The 23274-nt window shown below is 40.0% G+C and overlaps 1 protein-coding gene across 3 annotated transcripts in view; it reads left to right on the top strand.

Annotated features, from left to right (window-relative positions):
• Positions 1–23274, top strand: part of atrnl1a (attractin-like 1a) — a 312323-nt gene that overhangs the window by 241940 nt on the left and 47109 nt on the right. For all 3 annotated transcript variants that reach the window (XM_005935428.3, XM_005935430.3, XM_005935432.3), the window contains one exon: positions 16490–16585. In XM_005935428.3, coding sequence (XP_005935490.1) covers positions 16490–16585 — 96 coding nt within the window. The remainder of the gene's footprint in view (positions 1–16489; positions 16586–23274) is intronic.

Consider the following 23274-nt stretch of genomic DNA (forward strand, 5'->3'; position numbering starts at 1 on the left):
GATTGTTGACAAATGTGATGCTGAGCATTATGGCTTTACATTCTTACTTTGGTGTTGTCTGTCCAAAGGACATTGTTCCAGAAGTCTTGTGGTTCATTCAGATGCAACTTTGCAAGGTTATGCTGTACTGCCATGTTCGTTTTAGAGAGAAGATGCCTTGTCTTGGCAACTGTCATAAACTTTAAGGTTTTACATGGTGACATGGTCTATACAGGGTCACGGCAGCCTCACCCCCTGTGATTCTGATAAGGACAAGCTGAATAGAATGGATGGAGAATGGATGGATGCTGAGTGTGGCCTTTAGAGTCAGAAAGCTAGAGCTATTTGGGGGGGGGGTGTTTTTTTGCAATTTTTCAGGGCATTGCACAGTCTGGCTTTGAGACTCGTGGTAACACACCTGAATGGTCCAGAGTAGCAAACTGCCAAAACATTAGATTTTTTAGAGGTGCAAACACTTGCTGGTGATCAGTTAATCAAGTTTGATGAGCAACCTTTCTGCTTTTTAACCTGTTAATTCCTATGTAACTAGTAACGGTGGAGTCAGTTGTGTTTTTACTAGCATTTTCCTTTTTGCATGACTGTATGCCTATTCTCTTGGTAGCATAATAGTAGCGTTCATCTCATTTCTGAAGCTTGAATACATGCAGAGAGTTGTATGATGTCATCGGAAAAATACCATGGTATAATAACTATATAAATATATTACTGCCTCTTTTGATGTATTATTTTACAAAACTTACATCTTTGGTGTTTCCAAGGCACCAGAACTAGAAGCCAATTTTATTCAGTTGACCTGTGTTAATTCCCTTGGAGGAACCATAAAGTTGTGAATAAAATTATATTTGACAGTAAATTAAGCCCAGAATGATTAAACATCTCTTCACATTACTACATCATGAAGATGTAATGATCTCATTAAGAAAAGGTTTGCCTGTGTGGATGTTAGCCCCCTAAGAATCATTTAGAGAAACCTCTCCTTGACCTCAGGGTTGACAACCTTAGCCAGACTATCCTGGCTGGGGTCACTTCCCCGCCAGAATCTAATTGGGCACGGGGCAGGAAGTGGCAGTCACCTGGCCCGTCAGTTGGGGGGCATAATTGGTGGATAGGACGGATGCCAGCCAGCCAACCAGAGAGGTCAGAGATAATGATCGTGTGCTGCGTCACTGGTGCAGGTGGGAATTGATGAACGTTAATCTGATATTTGATTCGTTTGTGAAAGGGAGGGTGTGATGATCAGACACACATACCCCACGCACACTACTTTTGTCACATACATATACACAAGAATAGTTAAATACACAAGCATCAGTCACACACACACACTGGCGCTCCTCTTGGGGCCGGGTAGACAGATGGGAGGTTGATGCTAATGGGACACACGGCTAAATGGACTAAATGGACTGGATAAACACAGTTCCCAAGGAAACCAAAGGACTGTGTGTGTGAGAGAGAAAGAGGCAAGAAGCAACACAAAGAGAGAAGACCAATGCATTTACAGAGTCTGTTTGCAATGTGTGTGATTGGGGACTCCTAGAATAACAAGCCAGTGGGCTCATTGTGGATTACATGTGTGTAAGTGAGAAAGACTGCGGTCAAAGGGATGCACGGTTGTTTAAATCTTGTAAATCGGGCTGTCAAGGCCATAATAAGAACCACCTACAGGTTTCTCTCCTGGCAGACACATTTATACACACACACCTACACACAGGCCTCATCTCGAGGAAAAGTTATGCGTATGTAAAAATAAATTCTCCTTTATAGAAACCATATGTACATCCATTCAGTCAGGAAAGATTTTAAAAAATTAAAGCAAGCTAAACCTTAAACAATAATAATCCAATTAAGTTGTTAGTGAGGAATTTAGTTATATAACTCAGCCCTACATACGAGATCATGACTGACCTGAAATCCTTGATTAAACACACGTACACATAATTTAAAAAATGAATAGAAACAATAACCTGTTGTAATAATAACACAAATAAATCATATGTTAGCACAAAAAATTAACAAAAACATACAGAATCAATTAACAAAGTGAAATTTATGAACAATACAACAATAAATGATGACTTAATGAACAATAGTCTATCAACTTGTGCATTTGTATAATAATTTTGAGTAGTTCTTATTCAAGTCTACCTTTCTATGTCAGTTTACAAGTAAAGAAGAAACTTACATGTTAACATACTCAAGTGGAAAATGGTGCAGTTCTGCAAGATTCCAGTAACACTGTTGCCCTCTGCATGGTTCTCCAGTGCTGGAAATATTTGATATTTGTGTTTTATTCTTTATTCTAAGTTGTCAACTGCTAATTATTAAAAAAATAAAAATAAAAAAGAGTCTAATAATATAAATGCAGGCAGACTGACTACAACATGTCATCTGAGTCAGTCTGCATCGATAAGCCCGACTTGTGTGAAATATGTCTCTTTGGGACTCCACTCAGCTGGCTGTGTCCTGGACTTATATCTTATATAAAAACAAGGTTTCCAGGTGCCCGTGTCACTTCGCAGTTAAATCGCTTTGCTACAGCAACCACGTCACTATTTCTGGAGAAATTTCTGTTTCAAATCAATGAGCTGGCTGGACATTGAACGCAAGTAATCACAGACCTGCCTAGTCATTGTATATGGTCATACCTTTGGTCTTGCTAGGCTCTCCAAACACAATTTTCCCAACTGTGACTCTAGCATTAGGCGATAAAAACTACTTGGTTTGGTTTTATAAAAAAAACCACACAACACTGACCCTTCTTACTAATAAACTATATTTGATTAACATCAAAGGACACCTTGTGCATATCTGTGAGGCCCAAGTGGCTTATCCAAAATTATGATATTTGATGTTCTCAGATAGAGAGCAGGCTGGCAACACCTGTTGATCACTTACTGATATTGGTTATAAATACTGGTCTAAAACACTTCTGTGGGAGCTCTGTAAGCACCATATGTGGCTCATATACATGGTTGTGTTTCAGTTTGCAAAAGTTCTGAGCGTAACTGGAGAGATCTATGCTCCAGGTACATCAGATTAACACCAGCTGCTGGATTTTTGTCAGTCCTGTAACAAAATGAGATGGCGAGACGTGCTAAAGACACCAACAGATGAAGCCTAGTTATACTCGCTGGTCTTTCATTCTCTTAAAATATGTGCACACATGTGTGCTGGCCTGTGGAGAATGGGGATGGATGATGGCTGTCTGAGGAGGCCAATGATGAGGGCTAATGTGATAGGATGTAATGAATGACCTCTGAAAACAGCCCACTTTTCTTTCGCTCCAGCCCTGTCTCCTGCTTACTCGCTCTGTCTTTATGTCTCCCTCTCTCTGTCTGTCAGCCGGGGGTGATTTAGTGGACCAGGTCAACACACTGTTTAACACTGCAGTCGCTATGTTTGAGGAATAGAGGGGTGGACAGCGGGGTGGAGAATAAGAGACATGTCATCAGCTTATATTTCCCCTTGTTCTGACACATTTTCGATCCACCTTTTTATGTTTAGTTTGGCCAAAGTAACACAAAATGTTATGATTTTGACCAGACTTGCTATTTTTCATGTTTTGTATACATCAGTGTCATTTTTTGACTCTGAGAATATATTTGGATATTTTGAAGTTTATCATGATTGTTACAAGGTTGGATAAAAGTGCTGAAACTTCACGTGTCAAATCTCATAAATGGATTTTAAAAAACTGATTCAACTTTGCCTATTCTCCCCTTCAGGTTCATCTACTTGATCACATCTGAACTGCCTGTTGGTGTTATCTAAGATGGAGCATTATGCATAAACGATTATAGCTGTTCATATCACTTACGTAAACTGATTTCCACTTCGGAAGAAATGCAGTCAAAATTTTGTGTAATTGTAATCTAGTATTATTGGACATATAGGATAGGAGGCAGGTGTTTTGCAGATCCAGTATCAATCCTTTTTTTGGTAGCAGTGAAAAGAGAGCTACCCACCTGCAGTGAAGTTAAGGGTCTCTTGTAAAATGTTCAGGGTTTCAAACTGTTCATGTATACATATCGCCCATTTTTGTCACATACCCAGTGATTTTTTTTTCCCATTTCTATTTTTTCTCATGTAATTCCTCTATTTGTGTCTCTGTGTGTGGCCTTTTCTTTTCTCTTTCTCCTTCCAGTCAAAGCCTTAGCAGAAATTGACAGACAGTTAGCCGTGAATGGGACTTACTGGTCATAATACAAGAGTGTGTCCGCCTTGTTCACAGTAACAGCTACAAGCCATGCGATCTATAAGCCGTTTCTGTCTCTCTTTGTCTCTCAGGCCCTCTCTAATTAGCTCCCGAAATCAATGGGGGTTAATTCTACCACTATGCCAGGATGTGTGTCAAAGATATTCTGCTGCAATCAGATTGTGTGGCTCTAGCTGTAACATACTGCCTCCAATTACTGTAAAGCTGTTTTGAGCATGGTTTTCGCTATTGGGACCAGAGTGAGGTTTGAGATGCAGCTTTACATTTTAGTTGTCTGTTTTTTTTTTTTATCCTCAACAAAGTCTGCTGTCATTCTAACCTTATAAATTGTGCTTTTAAGTCTTTCAGCACAACCCTCACCCCCCACCCACCCAAAAAAAGACAATAATTTAATTGTTATGCTGAGAACCTTAAATGACCGGTCAGTAAGTGAGCAGAGGCATATCACATACAGACTTCCGATTGTCATGTTTTGTACTTTTGGGAATGTATTTAGTGATTTATAGTTGAATTTTTGTAAAACAAAGGGAAACAAAGGTTTAATGTCAAACATTTGCTCCTAAAGACAAAGTCAAAAGATGAAAAAACATAAACAAAAAAACCATGCGGGTTAGAGGACCCATTCCTGAAGGACTCTACAGGAGTGTTTTGCCCGTTGCCTCTCGAATGCTAGCATGGGTTTGTGTCATCAGTTGCAAATATTGTAAGCCCCTTACAAGACTGCAGACATATTTTTGTTGGTATCCGTTCAACTACAATCCAAAGCCTTGTCTTGCAGCCAGCTCTGAAAAAGAAGTGTTTTGTCCAGTCCTCGAGATGGTGTGTTGGAAGTCGGTGTAGAGTGGCGGATTCTATCAGACGAGGATATCTGTGCCCTTGTTTACTCTACTCAGATCCCACTCACCACATTCAGCCAGGAGACAAATGCTGTCTGGAAACTTGGCAAACATGGCGGAAATGAGATTTGTTATCGCCTCTTGATTGCGGCCCCGCTAGCATACAAATTCAAGAGGCATGGAAGTGTGTGGGGCGAGTGTGTGTTTGTGGGTGTGAGATTCCCAGTGTAAGTCAGTCTTTCTTTACTCACACCTGTTTCTTTGCAGACACCCCACAGACAAATTTGGCTTTTTTTTTTTTTTTGCCAAGTGTTTTTATGATGTAAATCCACGAGTGCACCCATGTGTGCGTCCTTTGTTAAGCAACCGCATTGTATCAAACAATCAGTCCAGCGGCATCTCTGTGGACACGACGTTTGTACAGATTCATTCTTCTTTCAATAGCTAATATCATACTTTATGCTGAGAAGCAAAGCTGAAAATCCTATCTGTCTTCAGTCACAGTGCTGAACTCCAAAGCCACATAATGAAGGACTAATTGAATACTTATCACTATCAATCATGGCTTTATGAATATCTGTGTGTGTGTGTGCATCTGCGTGTGGTGTTTGTCCATGTGTCTATTATGGTGTTCCAACAAAGCTTTGCTGAGAGAGTAAGATATTATTTGTATCTCCTTGTATTTCTTGTCTCTTTGTGTCCTTTTCTGAAAGCATCCATGTGTCTTGGCATACTTGAAAGCCTATGTATTAAAAATGAAACAGCATTTCTGGATTGCACTTTTTGTGCAGAATGAGTTGATGCCCCAAGTTTATGTATCTAGGGATCCCATTCCCATTAATGAGAGTCCACCTTTTCCACACAGACCTTGAACTGTAAGCTCCATATCAACAGCAAAACGGCAGCAGCTTCAGTCCTCAGCCAGTTAGCACAATTAAAGGAACAATTCACCCCAAGTTCATTTTTTCCCCCTATTTGGGCTGTAGTACTTTTTTATGGATCTTGGTTATTTTGATCTAAATACACTCTACACTAGACGTATGGCTGTGCGTTATGACCAATATTTCATATCCCGATATAAGACATCTATCGTCCCGATAACGATATAAATCACAAAATTTAACATTTTCTGTAAATTCTGTGAATCTCGGGCAGCTCGACTTGCATGAAGTGTTTCCAGCTGCGCGTCGTGGAGTCCAGTGTTTTAACCGATGCATGAAATGATACATTTTTAGACATAAGTTGTAATGGCCGCCGTTTTCTTTGTGAGTATTTATTACACGGCGTGCTGCGGGGAAAAGCCTGTTCTAATGTTTGAGTCTAAGGTTTATTTTTTAGCGCCTGGCGGCTCTTTTTTTGCTTCTCATCCATAAACACTCTGCATACTCTTTCACATAATTCAGTTTATTTTAAAAGTCTCAACAGGATCTTGAGCTTTATTATGAAAGGCTTATGTGGAAAATAAACAAGCGGACACGTGATGGTTTTACTGTCGTTGTTGCTAACGACAACGCATAAAAACAGTCGCCTATCCGTCCGTAGTGTGGTTATGTTAAATAAAAGAGAAAGAGAGAACTTTAAGAAATTAATATAGCCACTACAGTGACCATCAAAATGATGAAAAAATATTGCCGTAAACAGTTTATTTTGCGACACAAACGATAGCGTAAAATGAAACGATAGATGTTTTTATATCGTCATCCGATATATATCGTTATATCGAACAGCCGTAACTAGACGTAGATTTACACAAAGCAACATCCAGTCTACAGCTGTGCACCTTATTTTGAATGTACCTAGTTAATATATTTAAGTTATATTATATTTATATTATATCTAAGTTATATTTTGTTACTAAAGCAAACTGTGTTGTGAGCAGTTTCCCAGAGTAATATTATTTGTTTTACGGAAAAGACAAAAAACCCTTGATGATGGTGACAATCTTACAGGATGCGAACATTTGCGGCACCCCCTTCAGCAGTAATGCTGTCATGTTAGTACTTCTTTCAGTGGCAAATGTAAACAGGAGACATAGTTTCTATGTAAAACTTTGAGTATATTGGTCATGTCTCTAGAGACAGGCATTGCTTTTGAGTTTTTCAAATATATTCCTGGGAGCTTTACACACCACACGTTGAGTGGCATGTACTTCCATGAACAGAAGGCAAACATTTCCACAGATGAAATCTCCAAAGCTGAGCAACTCACAGCATCACAACACTGCTGTTATGACATATTAGTGTCCAGAGCCTAACCCAGACACAACTGAGGTATGTGCAGAAGTCAGGAGCAAACAGACTTGATGCCTGAAAACTACTTGCTGGTCTAGACAGATATATTGATACAAATTAAGGCTTATCTTCCTATCATGCTTCTGTAAGACAGATGCCTGAAAAACATGGCTTGAATGCATTAAAGGTAGATGGAGTGTTAAGATGGTGTCTGAGATCAAAGCTGAAGACAAATCTCTGTGTTTCCAACTTGCACCCATTGTTACGAGTTGAAAAACAACTACTTGGTCTTTGAGTGAAGGATTTGTTCAGGTTCAAAGCTGTCATTTGACTCATATTTCAGCTGTATTTTACAAACTTTAATAAGGACACCAAATGAAAATTAAATGAGATCAGACTGCAGATGTAGGAGAAGGAAGAAAAAAACTTCCTCAGCGACAGTGAGAGGAGGCCAGAGCTGACTCTGGTTTGTAATTGCACACATACTGCTGTATTATATATTTTGACATTGTGAACTCCTTTTTAGCTCCTGCTTATAATCGCCACATTGATCAATTATAGAATGTAGCATACCAGCAGGAAAAACCTCAGAATCCCTTTTATAGGCTTTTATTATAAACAATGAATTACCTTCTCCTGAGACTAATTAAATAATGTACTGAATTACTTTTGAGTAAAGTGCTGTTTCATATGTGTAAAAATGACTTTTTTGAGTAATGACCCCAACATTGCTCACAGCAAAGAGGGGAAATACCTCCAACATTCACAAAAATTTGACCACACAACAAATCTGCAATTAATCTGTAATGTCTTTGATCTGCTGCTTAATGATAGTGGTGACTCTCAAAGCAGAGCCAATGAGAACCCAATGAGAATTGATAAGGTATCGAATCGAGAAGTGATAGCGATAATGGAATTAGAATAGCTAAATTCTTATCAATTCCCCATCCCTAATCGGGGCTTGCTGGTTGTGCAGCATAAAAGGCTGAAAACTGAAGGAGACAGAGCTTTTGCAGGCTCTGGAAGTCTCTCCCTCTCAGATCTGTGGACTGTGGACTCTATGCAGGTTTTCAAAAAAACATGAAGCGCCTTGAGGCGACTTATGTTGTGATTTGGCGCTATATAAATAAATTGAATTGAAATTGAATTGAATTGAATCTTAAAACTCAACTTTTTAGCCTAGCATGTGGTTAACTTTTGTTTTTATGTTCTGGCATTTTGTTGTGAAGCTCTGAATATTGCTATACATGTAAAATTTAATTTAATTTAATTACTTAGTTTTGAATATAGCAAAGGACAAAAATTCTTTTGGGGAAATACTGTTCCATCCCTTCAGAAGGTTTCCAGGTGTTTGGAGTAGACTTAATAATTTGAATCATTTTGGATAAGGATAAGTGTAAGATAATGGGGAGTTTCAGTTTTTACTTTATAATTTGTTTAGCATAAGATTTACAGTTAAATTGTTTTGTTTTTTTCTTGCCTTATTTAATTTTTACGTACTGTTCCTTTAACACACAGTAACTGTGCACGGGGGGAGCGTTCGCGACGGGCAGTGTGGAGCAACGGGGGCTTTAACTAGCTGTGGAGAAAAACAGTTTCTTACCGTGTTTGCAGTGTACAGGAACATTCAAACGGATCACTGTATTTCAAAACTGTGGAAATAAATGTTTGCCTGTTTGTTTTTCGACGACAAGCGGATTTTGTGGATGTTCAACTGCATTAAGACACGCGTACGGCCCAACTACCAGCTAGTGCTTCCGCGGTATTATCCACAATTTTAAGTCAATCTTACTATATATGCATTTTCAGGATTGGATATGGTTCTCAGAGATGTGTTTCCTTTTTATCTTATCTTACCCAGAAACATTAAGAATAATTTATCCATCACTTTACCAGTGCCATTGTCACTACAACTCTTTATCATAAAACTATACAGATAAAAATATTCACACTGCTTTTCATTGTTGAAGTTTTTATTAATACTCATATCTTTGAACTCTTCGGGGGAAACCCACTCAGGCACGATGATGGTATGTATTCTTTACAAGGAAACCTTTAAAAGGACTGTCTTACTAAAAAAGGACTTTTAATTTACCTAAAACTGAACTTTATCACGCTTCTTCGAAACAGATAATTATGTTCACATGCATAATGACACAAATAGGCCAAGACCCAGATCAAAGGCAGAGCAGTGATTTTTAAACACCATGAAAGCATATCACTCTCTTAATCTTTGCTTATAATCAAAGGGGGCGAAATCAGTTTCAGATGACTGCTATTCCTGTAGCCAAGGGACTGATAACCAACTTTTGTTCCTATTGTAATTTTCCTCAAAAAGATTCCAAACCTGAAATTGTAATTTGTCACATCTAATGGATGAATAGGCTTGTCCTGCTCTACTGACACAGAAGAGAAGACTTTATTTTACGAAATCACATATTGCTTGACCAGATTTTACATTAAAACTTAACTGAACCATAAAATGTACTGTCACAGTCACCCTTTTCATCTGCTCCTTCGCACATTTGCATTTCCCTTTGAGGCACACAGTAGACACTCTTTCAAGCAGAACTATATTACACTCTTTATGGGACATTGGGTGATTCTGTAACATCAGTTTCAACAAGGCCTGCGGGAATATTTGATTTGAACATTTTACACCAATTTCTTAAAAAAAAATCAGTTTTTAGCAGCAGCCATTATAAGAACTACAAGTTGTTTTTTTTCCTACAATTTAAAGTGCTACTTATTCTGGGACACTTATCATTAGTTATAACACTACTTTTGAAGCATACCTTGCAACAGAGTGAAATTCTTTGCACTGGGAGCAGTCTGTAAGAGTTATTAAGCCTTGTCCAGAAGAGGTGATTTCTCTTGTATCTCTGATTAACACATTAATCACAACTAAACTTGCAGCCTTTGGTGGAATCGATGAAACCATCTAGTTAGGTTACAGATAGACTGTGGGGACATGGACGCTGATGTTGCATTCCCTCTACAGGGGAAATGTGAGGCTTGCTATGCTATTCTCCTCTGCTTTATCAGTAAGGCTTCATTTTATAACAGATTTGCACATTCAATGCAGGAATCAAAACTTTATATTACTGAACAGCATTTCACAATCCACAGTCAAACTGGATGACAGGTTTAGGAGTTTCAGCTCCTTATGTGCGACGCCCTTTTTAAAGGGACCAAAAGTAATTGGACAACTGACTCAAAGGCTTCTTCATGGGCAGGTGTGGTCAATTCCTTCAGGGTTGATTTGAGGTGTGGTGCTTGTATTTGGAAGTTTTTGGTGTTGTTGAATATATCCCAATTCTTTGATCTTTGGACTGAAGGAAGAACAACACTCGGTGTATAAAAATGCTCAATCAACAATCTCTTTATTCCATACAATTCTCATTATTCCCTACAACACTTCGACCATAAACGCCCAGACGGGAGATGTGCACAGGAGGGTGTCCGCCAGATCTCGAAGTGTCTGACAGTTTCTCACATTCTTATAGCGTCAGCCCCCCTCCAAAGTCATAAAACCTAAACATCCACATTCTTTCTCTCTCAGTGAGCCTAAGTTTTGACCTTCGCCTCCTGTGCAGTATGTTCTGTTCTTTTCTAATCATACAAATAAGGCCATGATTCTCCGAAAACAGTATTTCTTATAAATCAGCAGTATAATGCATCATAAAACAATTTAATTCATTCACAATAAATCAGCAGTCTAATGTAATACAAATCAGTCTAATAAATCTAATAGTTGTCAGGAGTTAAATGCAACCTAAAACTACATAATGATTTTACAATCTTTAATTAGGGGTACAACGTGGTATAAGTTAATATAATAATCTCACAGTGTGAACAGACAAGATGCGGTTAAAGGAGCTCTCCATGCATGTGAAACAAGCCATCCTTAAGAGTCTTCCTAACTTGGCTAAGAGACTGGTCAGGGGAGCAGAGACAGGCAGCAAGGGGTTGGGCAAATCTGCAAAACGGGTGAGGGCAGTTAGACGGGGCAGAGTAACCAGGGAGAATGTGTCAGGTAGCGTGTACACAAAGTAATAATGAGATCCTTGGAATCCAAGCTAGTCGGGCAGGGGAGGAGGCAGTAGGGGAGACCTTGGTCCGAGAGGAGGCTGGTGGTGGATGGGCAGGGGGCGAGCGAGGAGCAGTACCGGAAATGAATGCCAATAGCCAGTAGGTGAGTGGTGGTCCAAGCTGACAGGAAATAAGTGGTGTCTGTCTAAGGGGGTTGGTGCACATGAGATAAAATCTGAGGCGGGCTGGGGAAGCGGGGGAAATAACGGACAGGAAACAATCACTAAAAAACGTCTAGCTGGACTGGCCGGTTTATCACACTGAGTGAGCCGATAATCTGCCAAAGACTGGATAGCCGCATTGGTCATTTTGAGCGGCGGTTGTTTGCGTCCAATGATTTGCAGGTGTTATTACAGTTTTCATTCATTTAAGTCACCTTCCTGTGACTTCCTATATTTGTTTTTCTTCCTGTCCACCCCATTTTTTCCCACCTGTCTCATTTCTCATGTGCTTATATTCCTGGTAGTCAGTTCCTATTATGTTTGTAGTCCCACCTTCCCCTCTTCCCTTGTTAAAGTGTCAGGTTGTCTGCCTTTGTATGTCACTGGTCTCTCTTGGAGTTTGTGGATTTTCATTAGCTTTGCGTGTACACTGACAAACGCATGCTGGTTTTGTTTTTGTAGTACTACCAATTAGGGGCTGATGGTTACTGAGTGCTTGGTGTTGTATTACACCCCCCACGCCCCCAACAAAGACCTACAATGCAAACACCCACATACATGGATGGGTTTACTAACCTTTCTATAGCTGTGCCCTCACAGAGCTTTAACTGCTGCCACAGTAGAAGAGGGACACTTGTGGTGCTATGAAACCCATCATTAGACAGGAGTAGATCTGAAATCAACAAACATCACATACACAGATATTTCCAGCCTAACAGGACTGGCAGTTTGAGCTTGCAGGTGCTACTATGGTTGAGCGGTGTTCTGTGAAACATAATTCAGCATGTGATTGACTTCATTTTTTCTCTTGGCTGTTTATGCGTCTGTCTGTCCAACTGAGATGGCTGAAAAATATCAGCTTTGTGTCTTTCTCTGATTTAGTTTGGGATTTCAGGTACCCAGCTAAACCCTTTGCAGGAAAATTGGATAATATTTCTAACTGTAACTTAAACACATATTCACATAGGCTTTCTTTGCTCTCCGCCCTCTTTTGTCATCTCGGTGGTGTGTGGTGTGGCACTGCTTGTTTACAGCACAGCAGAGTTAATTAGCTGTTTTATGGCTGATTTACAGTCCGACGGGCAGACAGAGGAGATGGCCGCTGTCTTGTCCTTGTTGCCTGCTCAAGGACTTGTCAAAGAGGGCATTAAACTCGCAACACATGCACAAGCACTCACACACAGACATAGACAGACAAGTGGTCTTCTTCTGACCAAAATGTATATTTGTATTTTTTCTTTGTATTTATGTGTATATATAAAGACGTTTGGAGGTACCACGTACATGCAGTACACACTTGCATCTTCAATACACTTGAAAACTTACCCCAGACATGAATATTAAACCCACTTTTTATGTCTAAACATAATTCCACTGTCTAGACTCATTTATCAGGTTGCAGCGCTCACACACGCAGATGTGACCCGGCTCACCTTGACCAGTTTGTCTAATCTCACTAACAGAGGAGCAACAGCTTGAGGGAATAAAGAGCTGAGAGAACACCTCGCATAACACAAACTCGCACATGGGTGCACGCAAACGGTGTATAAACAGCTCAGCTACCATACTGCGGTAAAAGCTATCAGGAAGGAGACTTTGTTTAATGGTCTGATGTCTTCTTCACACCGTAATCCTTGTCTAAACTAAACCAAACAGCCTTAATTTTGGAAACTTAAAGAAATGTTAAGGGATCCAGTTAAGGATGAATTAATTAGGAATTTTCAAGCCCAAATTTTCCAATACCAGCACAGCTAAGAATAAGAAGTGGTAGAAACTCCGATGTTACAAAAAGTAATAATGTAAATCGAAAGATAATTTATTAGGATGAGGGATATGCGTTCAGCATACAGCATATGATTTTGTTTTTCAAGCTTTAAACAAAGATAGATAAATGAAATAGCAGTGAAGTTTTGGATAGTTAGTGAACCACCAACCAAAGCTAGGATTGCTAGGCTAATATATAAAACAGAAGCAATCCAGCTTATTCACCACACTGAGATCCTAATTGGCCAGACGGTGGTTCTTCTTATCAGATATATTAGTTTTGGTGTACTAGGAGTCTGGAAGCTGAATAAGCTTAATAAGTTTGCATAAAGGCCTTTCAGTCAGAAGCCACTTGGATGAGAAGTGAAACATCTTTGCAAACCTAAAGAATAGATTGTCTTTTTTCAAGCTCTCAAGATTTGCATAATGGTAAACTGCACATGAATACTGTTAATACAACAAATGACTACTGTAAATGTTTGGGCGATCGTGGCTCAAGAGTTAGCAGTTCGTCTTGTAATCGGAAGGTTGCCGGTTCGAGCCCCGGCTCGGACAGTCTCGGTTGTTGTGTCCTTGGGCAAGACACTTCACCTACCGCCTATTGGTGACTGTAGCTTGCCTCCACCAGTGTGTGAATGTGAGAGTGAATGAATAGTGGAATTGTAAAGCGCTATATAAATGCAATCCATTATTATTAAATTCTGAAAACAAAAAGGAAATCAACACTAAAGCGTGACGGACGAAATCCAGAAATATGGCTGACATTTCATTACTTACCAACAGCGTAGCACCGTCGCCCACTTAGGTTCAGTTACTCCAGACAGTACAGACTAGAGGCACATTTGCATGTATAGTAGTGACCTTCACATTCAAAATTGTGCCAATGAGTCTGAGTGTTACTTATGAATAGTTTTTCAAGGGGGCTAATATGCAATCTGAAAGGCCTGGGATGGTTTGGTGCTGATCACAGGTCTGTCACACTACATTTTTAAAATAAATCCTTTTTTAAAAAAACTTAATCAGGGTGATTAACAAATGTCTCTGTGTCTAACAGATGCACCTCTGGACCCTATTTTCAGTAGTTTTGGGCCTATTTCTTTCCCCCTGCCACCTATCCTGCCTTTACAGCAGTATAACAAATCCTGACGCACTCATAAAGGTTTAAAAACGCTTAAAGGGGATCTCTTACCTCATCCACAGCTTCCAGTACACAGACACCCTTCCTCTCACACACACCTACTCAGCTAGTCTTTTACAAATCTAAACTGACATCTGCAGGAGGCTAACAGCGATGCTAGCAAGCACTCGCTGTCATGTGAGCAGCATTCCCACAGTGGTGACAGCTAACAAGGAAAGACATCACATTAGCCGGCATGGCAGCGTGCTAGCAGAGCGCTTGCCGCCGCCGGAGCACCTGACTGTGCTGATGTAGCTACAGGTGTACTATTCAGTCATGCTTAAAGAGTCTGACACCGGCAATCGCGCAGCCGGCGGCGCGCTAGCACAACACCTGACAGCCAGTTAATGTCAGTGTGCAGCCTTTTCTCATCAACAGGAGAGGACACAGCAGCAGGAGAGCTGCTTCAGTTTAGAGAAGTGTAGCAGAGTGTAGAAGCCATTGATATTTAGGAGGGGTTTACACTTTTTTCTCTTTCCTTTGCTTTTCTCCTTTTCCTGTCCTGTCCTTACCTTGTGTTGTTAATTTGTTTTTATTTTTCTCTTTCTTAATCTAGTGCTGTGCTTTTGCCTTCTTTTATTGGTTTTGCTCCTTTCATTTCATTTTTTCTTTATCGCCATCCATCCATTTTCTTTTGCTTGTCCAATTCAAGGTCACAAGGCGGGTGGGGGCTGGAGATATGCCTCGTTATCTGTTTCTTTTTCTTTCAATTTCAAATATTCTCTAACATCCTCGCAGTGCTTCTGTTCCTAATGTCTTTCTTTTCTTTTTCTTTTGGGCTTGTTTCTGATATTTGTGTACTTGGATGACTTAAAGCAGAGAGGAAGTATAAGGAAAAGTCTTCACTCTTCACCGCATCCTGATGTGGTGAAGTGTTTTTTTTTGTTGTTTTTTTACTTCGACCTACTGTGAGTGTTTTTGCATCCTAAGTCAAACTCCTCCAATGTTCAGGTTATTCACATTAGAGACCAAAAACTTGATCGATCCCTCTGTCTTCCCAACATTGCTTAACATGTCACAGCCTGCATCAGGCAGAATTTCTGCCAAAACGACCAGAAACATACTGATTATTGCCTGGCATGTAATTGGCTACAAATGAGTTCTTCTGTGTGTAAAACAGGTGGCTAACCCCAAGCTAAATGTAGAAACAAAACCCCATTAACATGTCCGTATTGATTTGGAAAGAGCTGGGAAACCGAGCTAATGATGGAGAGGGGAGATGAAGATGCAGTGAGCATGTTGTTATTTTTCAGGTGTAGATGGACTCCTTAGCTTTATTGATGATGGTGCGTGTCTCTGTTTTACTTTGTGTGGGAGGATTCTTCTCTTTCTTTCTTTTTCATTCTTCATTTAAATGCTGTGCTGTATCTTTGTTTGTGTTTTCGGTCAGCGTTTGGACCTCATGCTGATGAAGGCCTCGCTGTCTGCCTTTGTTCATCTGACATTTCCTCATTAATGAAGTTTGCCTGCCCTCCTCCTCCTCCCCTCTGACTCCCACCATTCCCCCACCAGCTGCTTTTCCCCACTCATCGTTGCCTTCCTCCTGTGTGTCTAGCAAGCATCTACTTTGATCTCTGCCCCCCTCCATTCCTCCTAAACCTATATTTTCATAATCCTCCTTTCTTTTTTATCATTTTTCTTCATCTACCTGCTTCTTTCTTACTGCTTCGTTACTTCTGGCCTTCTTTCCAGTGATATCCTTTTTGTCAGTATTACTCCTTAGCCCTGTTACTTCTCTTTCTTACCACCTTAACATATTTGGCTTTTGGGGAGTTTTTTTTGGCAATGGAGAAATTGTGAAGCACTTTAATCTCATTTAGTTTGCACTGTTAGGATGCCCTTGAGCAAAACACTTAACCTTCAGCTGTTCCCTGTAGAGTTTCTCAAGGATAAATCCAGTAAAAGAATAACAACCTGTGTTTGAGTTCTGACACAGTAATCTGTCAGAAATAAATCCATGAAAATAAATAAATTAAAACTATTTTCTTTTTTTCCCCCATCTCACTCTACAGCAGCTGATGAGAGAGCGACAGCAGATGGCCAGTCGTCCCTTTGCCTCGGTCACTGTAGCACTGGAGGTTGGTGATGACCAAGAGGAGCTGCTACAGGTCAGAACAAAGGCACAAACACAGAAATATACAAAACCAAAGAGGACTTGAACATGTGGGTGAATTCTTAGCATTGCAATGGATAAAAGACATGTCTAACACTTGTTGTGTTTGCAAATCAGCAGACTTCATACTGTTATGACTTTGTTAGCCCTATGACCTTCTGTCATGGCTGCTGTTGTGGAAATGATATGTGTGGATGCAAAACATGATCTAGACACTGTGTCTGTGTGTTGAATTGCAATTTGGATTTTTCCTTTGAACTACTTGGAATATCAGGCTCAAGTTGTGAAGAACTGTGATAAGAATTATCTCACATCATCAGCATCAGCAGGTTATCAAAGTAAACTGTTCACATGAGTCCATGTAGTAAGCGATCAAGTTCCTTTAACAAAAGAGTAAAACAGATATTAGTGATGGAGTCCAAAGATCTCCCATGTAGTTAGGCATGTAATCCCTGCTGGTGGCCCAATAACTGAGAACACTTGTACCAAAGCCATAACTATTGGGATAGTGCACCGAGAGCTACAAGGAAGTCTGGTGAGAGGGAGAGGCTTAAAAAGACAGTGTGACATGATTAAGGTTTTTATTTGGAATACACAGAGCCTTCCTAAAGCACAGTGCATGGCCAAGTCAATAATCGACCTTTGACAGTTCAGACAGAATGACAGTGTGGTTATACCATTGTTTCTCAAGTAGCCATTAGAAAACAATGAGCTACAGAAGGTACATGCCAGCCATAGCAGCAGTGTGTGGTGGATCTGAGCAGAGTTCAAATTATGCACAAACAACCACTGTCACTTCTGGTCCAGGAGGGTGGAATGTTTCCATATTGTTTATCAATATTAATTCATAGACTTTATAACTGTGTCACATTGGTGTGTCAAACAGGTGTGTCTCCACAAAAAAGGGGGAGAGGTCCAGTTCAGGGACTGGTTAAGATGGGAAGGCACCTGTTAGCTGCAGGCACCTAGGACACCGTCTCCATGTTAGTCACCAGTATGACTGAGTAAAGTTTAAAAAGATGATTCTTTTGTATTTGTCTTTTTATATTGTTTTTAAATTGGTTGTGTTTTCTGCTGAACAGTTGGACATTATTGTAGGCTATGGATATTGACCCTCTTTTGAAAACAACCTGAGGTGGTTATTAGAGAAACTGCACTTTTTTGGATCTTAATTCAATTCAATTCAATTAATTTGAATTCAAATCAATTTGAGTTTATTTATATAGCACCAAATCACACCGAAAATCACCTCAAGGTGCTTTATATTGTAAGGTAAAGACCCTACAATAATACTGAGAAAACCCCAACAATCAGATGACCCTCTATGAGCAAACACTTGGTGACGGTGGGAAGGAAAAACTTCCTTTTAACAGGAAGAAACTTCTGGCAGAACCAGGCTCAGAAGAGGCAGCCATTTGTTGCGACCCAATTGGAGGCAGGAGGAGGAGGACAGGACAAAAGACACGGTGTGGATGGGAGTCAGAGATTAATAACTAATGACTGAATGCAGAGTGGTGTATAAAAACTCCTGTGTTGGATTATATTTTCCAGCCCTTAAGGTTGGAAGAAAGAGTCAAACTTCCCTTGACTCTGAACTGAAGCCAGTGTGAATACTAATGGCTGTTTGTTTATTTTCTATTGACCAAGCAAAGAAGTGTGTTGGCATTCTGAAACAGAACTAAACAAAAGATTTAATTTTTAAAGAAGATAACTGCTCAAAGATTGATCTACAAAATACAGTATGCTGTACTAAGTGAACTGTGGGTGAGCTGCTGAGCAAATGGTGTTAAGTGGACATTTGCAGACATCCAGTGTGTTTGTGTGTGTGGGCCACAGCAATTGATAGAAATGACTGAAAACAAATTAAACACTCGTATGTCTTTCTGTGATGTTGCAGGCGCCCTCAGGCTTTAAGGTTTGCAAGAAAACAGGACGACATGAAATTGTCTTTAAGATGCTCTGCCAAGCAGATGTAGACAAACACAGCTCACCTTAAAAACATCCATTTTACACCTCAGGGAAGATAGGAAGCTGAGGGGGAGAGAGTGCAGCTGGTTTCAATAGCTCACTTTTCACTTAACTGTCCTGTGTGAGAACAGGCTTGCTCTGTGATTGTCCAACATGCTGGCGCCTCACCTTCATCTGCTGGCTCTGAAGGGTCCTCCAGAGGCAGTCTGGGTGGTGGAGTAGGGGCCCTGAGAGAGGCAGCTGGCCCCAGTGCTCCTATCAGCCTCTTGTACAAAGAGAGCAAAGGACATGAAAGCAGCACTCTCAGTGAAATGGTAACTGCCAAATCAGCCGTGCCCTTCTCCGGCAGGCTATTGTTCAAATACTGGTGTCACCTCTGTTTTGTGATTCCTGCCGAGTTTAAATAAACAGAGAGACAGATCGGCTGTGGAGTGGTAATTAGACTGAATGGCAAGTGGATCCAAATACCCAGAGTGAAACATTTCTGAGAAATGAATTGAATTGCATTCTGAACAATGATGTTTGCTTCCAACAGTTGTGGGAAAATATATTCAGTATTGTGCTGCATACTGTTAAAATAACCCCTTTCCTTAACAGCAGTACACTCACTAACAGCCCAAACACATTCCCTCCCGAGCTGTGACAGGTTTAGTTCAGCTTAAGCCTAAATAAGAGAAACAGAGCTTTTGAAAATATCAAAACAAGAAAGAAAAAAAAGAAAGGTTAAACTAGTTCAGCTGGTTGGAAGCTTCATGGTTTCAGCGAATCTGAGAAGAACAAATATATCTAAGTTCAAACCCTTAACAGGCCATAATGAAACCGCTAGTGTGGGGTTAAAAGATGTGGTTATGGCGAACGAGTGGGATTAATTTGGTTCATAGATTGGGAAACATTTTTCTACCTTGTCTCTTGTCTAGCATATTGAAAAATTGATTGGCTTGATTTTACAACATTGAACACTGCTGAGCAGACACTTTATAAGGTCTAGCTTTTCTCCAGGAGCTGTACTGAAAACAGGGAAGGCTGCCCCCATGGGAAAATACGGGTCACCACTAAGTCACAAGCTTTGTGGACTTTGTTGAATATCACAAAAACGACCTCAAATATAAAGAAATGCAGCTACAACAGAGACTCTGGCAGTTCCGGTAACTGGTTGAGGCCATTAGAAGGTGACAGAGTTTGTGGTTACTTCTGTTTTTTGCATTACTTCTGTTGTTCTTGAGTTTCACAAGAAACTTGTGGATTGAAAAGAAATGTGACCATCCATGGACGCATCGCTAGTGAAATCCACTTGATTAACAGACAAAACGGCAATTAAAATATCAATGCAGTCTCATTGCAGTTTGTGAAATAGTCACAATGTGTAATTATTGATTTGCATTTCTGATGTTTATCTGTTCCTGGATGGCAGGATAACAATCTGCCCAGGCGGATTAGGACACACACACACACACACACACACACACACACACACACACACACACACACACACACACACACACACACACACCTCTGATCATCTCCCTGCCTTAAATTTTTTTAGTGCTGCATCTTGAATCAGTCTAGAGCTCAAACAACAACCAAATCAGAAACTGACTTTCACTTTCCATGCTTGGCACTGCATGGAGGGATCAGGCAATTTGGTCCATTCCAACTTTTCATTAAGCAACCAAGCATGAGTGAAAACTACTGCTGACTAAATAAAAGGTCAATAAAATGGATTTAGAGCCTCAGATTTTACAGGAGACTAAAAAAAAACCCTGCAAATACTTGCCTGAGCACTGACATTAGAATTCCTCACAAAGGTGAGATCTAAACCTTCCTATTTTAACTTGCTGGATTTCAGTTTAGCTTCACCGAGTCTGCAACATCCTGCAATTAGAAAGGCCATCTTTGCTTTGCTGATAAACCACAACTTACCTTAGTCAGAGCATGTCGTTCTGAAACTTGTGCCAGAGTTCTTCTTTATATATGGAAACATATTGCTAAAGGTTTATGCACAACAATGTGTTGCACTTTTTCCCTGTATGCCCTAGTAAACTATCGATGTGTCATCTTTGCTTAAAAAAAGAGAAATGTGCCTAGTGTAATGTACTGTGACATTGTTTATTTGCAAGTTGTTTAACAATAGATTATCTCATTACACAAGGTGCATGGAGCAGCAAATCAGAACAAACTAATTTAAGTGACCTTGCCTTGATGTTACTCATTTCGGCAAATAAATAATCCTGATGGGAGCAATGCATTGTGGGAAGTGAACTCTTACTCCTGAGCCATCTTTGTCATCCACATCTGAAGCCACGGTGGAGCCCCGTGACAGATGCTGCAGGAGATTTGATGGCGTTCAAGAGGCCAGCTAGTCAGAATAAAAGCCACATGAATAATAAAACTCTTCTATCAAAACACGATACATGTGCACAAGTGTGCATTGAAAGCTTTGTTAGATGATGTGAAGTTTAAACAAAGACTACTAGAGTCCTCGGCATGTTTGCTAAATCAAGAGAGATTCATAGACTTTAATAAATATTTATTGTAATAATTGTTTTTTTTTTTTTTGCAACATTCAACTTTTTGTAGGTTCAAAGATGCATTAAACTTTAACATCCTCTTTATTAAACAAATAGCATTACTGAAATGATATCACATTGTAGATCTATTGGAAAATGGTTCCCCTTGTGTTGTCGATGAAGTCGATGCAGGAAATATATCGATTCACGTCTTCAATTTAAAATCCCGTCCACCTCCACGTATCTCCCCTTCCTGCTTAAGGTTTCCTCTCTTCACATTGTTTGAGCCGAAGGTTACAGAAACAATAGTGAAGAGGGCTATCTGCACCTGATGTTTAATTAGTTTTAGTTTCGTTTTGGCCGCGTTGGATTTGGCTGAGCTCAGTGTGGCTCATGTGCCTGCAGAAACCTCAGGAGTTCCTTCCCTTATCGCTGCCTCTCTGCCTGGTTTCCATTTCATTCTTGAAGGTGAGAGACAATGGAGCAGAACGCTATCTTCACACTGAGGTTAATTACACAACATCTGGTTCATAGTCAGGCATGCAGCTTAGCATAATTGTGTAATTAATGAGAGAAAAAGAACATTTCCATCCTGCCCCGCTATTTTATGTTGTCCTGCTTATGCAGTGCAACAAATAGAGTCATCATCACCCCATTTCATGCCATGTTTAGACAGCGAACAAGGAGCACAGCACCTGTTGTTTCCACACTTGAGCAGTGATTTGGTGTGCAGAGGAGAGATGGGGAGCTGTGTCGATTCAATGATTAACATATAATTGCAAGGAAAGAAAGGTGATGGAGGATACATGCATGGAGGGTGACTGAGTTGTGCTTGTTTTACATTATCTGAGTTGGATCGCTTTTTTGACAATTTGCGCTTTGAACCATTATTTCTCCATTGTCATGCTGTGTGCCGTTTTAATCCAATCACCACTGTTGAGCTTTTCATTTTATATTCAATCCAAGGTAATTGGTATTTCTGCTTGTTATCTATACATACGAAGTGAGATGACTGTTTTTTGTAGAGACACTTTGTCTCAAATTCAATCAGCCATGAAGAAGAACCTGGCTGATTACTCTGTGAGGGGTGAAGTAGGGCTGGGTGTCGTCACTGATTTCTATAACTGATTCAATTCTGATTCACAAGGTTTTGATTCGATTCAGTTTTGACTCAGACAGTCAAAAATATTATAATTCTGATCATTTATCAGTGCTGACACTTGTGAGACTTCAGAGGTGCGAGCATCGAAGCAGATGCCTTTGTGTCAAAGTAACTGAGGATGAAACACAGAAAAACATGAAGGAGATTTTTCTGGCCTGGCTTTTTATAGCAGATAACCACCTTAAAAATATCCTGCAGTAGATCAAAAACAGAAGAAAACCATGATTCAACATATGAACATTACCTGATGCTGCTTGTCTCGAAGTACACTGAGAGAGAAAGCTGTGCAGGGAGTGCGATTTTATTGTGGTGGAAGCAAAACTGCCAAAGTAGGAGGGAATTCAAGCATAGTTTTGATCTTCTTTTGCTGCTGGTTCAGTGAATTTGACAAAACCTGCAACTTCAGAATCTGTGAGATGTCAATTTTGAGCACCCGACGACATACCCGCGTACGTGCTGTCGTACTTTGTGTTTACATCTTTTTGCTGAATCCGTTTACCAGCTCTTTAATCGTTTGCTGTTTTAGCTGTTTGATGGTTGTTCAAATAGTTTTGTGAGCTTTAAGCTGAGATTCTGGCATTTCTGGCAAAATACATTTATATTTAAAAATCGATTCAGGATTTAATGAATCAAAACTGCATTATTCAAACTAAAATTGATTTAAATCAACCCCTAGTGTGAAGGTATGAGGACTGAGAGCTCTGACTACAGTCCTGAAAAGTGCCATAGTACTACTAAATAAGACAGCAATTTTATATATTTGTGAATTCCATTTCAGCACCAGTTTCTGAAAAGTCTGAACATTAAAAAAACAGCAACTGATTTGAATCTAGCCAATTTCCCATTCAGTGATATGTCTTTGTGGACCCTTCCAGCATGAATGCTGTTTTTAGTTTGCTCTTTCTGAGCCACAAACTGAAACTGCAGAAAAGCATCTTTTCTTTGTCGAACTGATCCAATTTTCATGTTGAGATTCATCACTGTTGTTGAGAGCTGATCCATCAGTGTGAAGCATCCAAGCCGCAGGAGTCTTTTTTTGGGGGGGGG

The sequence above is a fragment of the Haplochromis burtoni genome, unplaced genomic scaffold (assembly GCF_018398535.1).
Source record: "Haplochromis burtoni strain Fernald_Lab_line unplaced genomic scaffold, NCSU_Asbu1 Contig_106, whole genome shotgun sequence".
Taxonomy (NCBI): Eukaryota; Metazoa; Chordata; class Actinopteri; order Cichliformes; family Cichlidae; genus Haplochromis; species Haplochromis burtoni.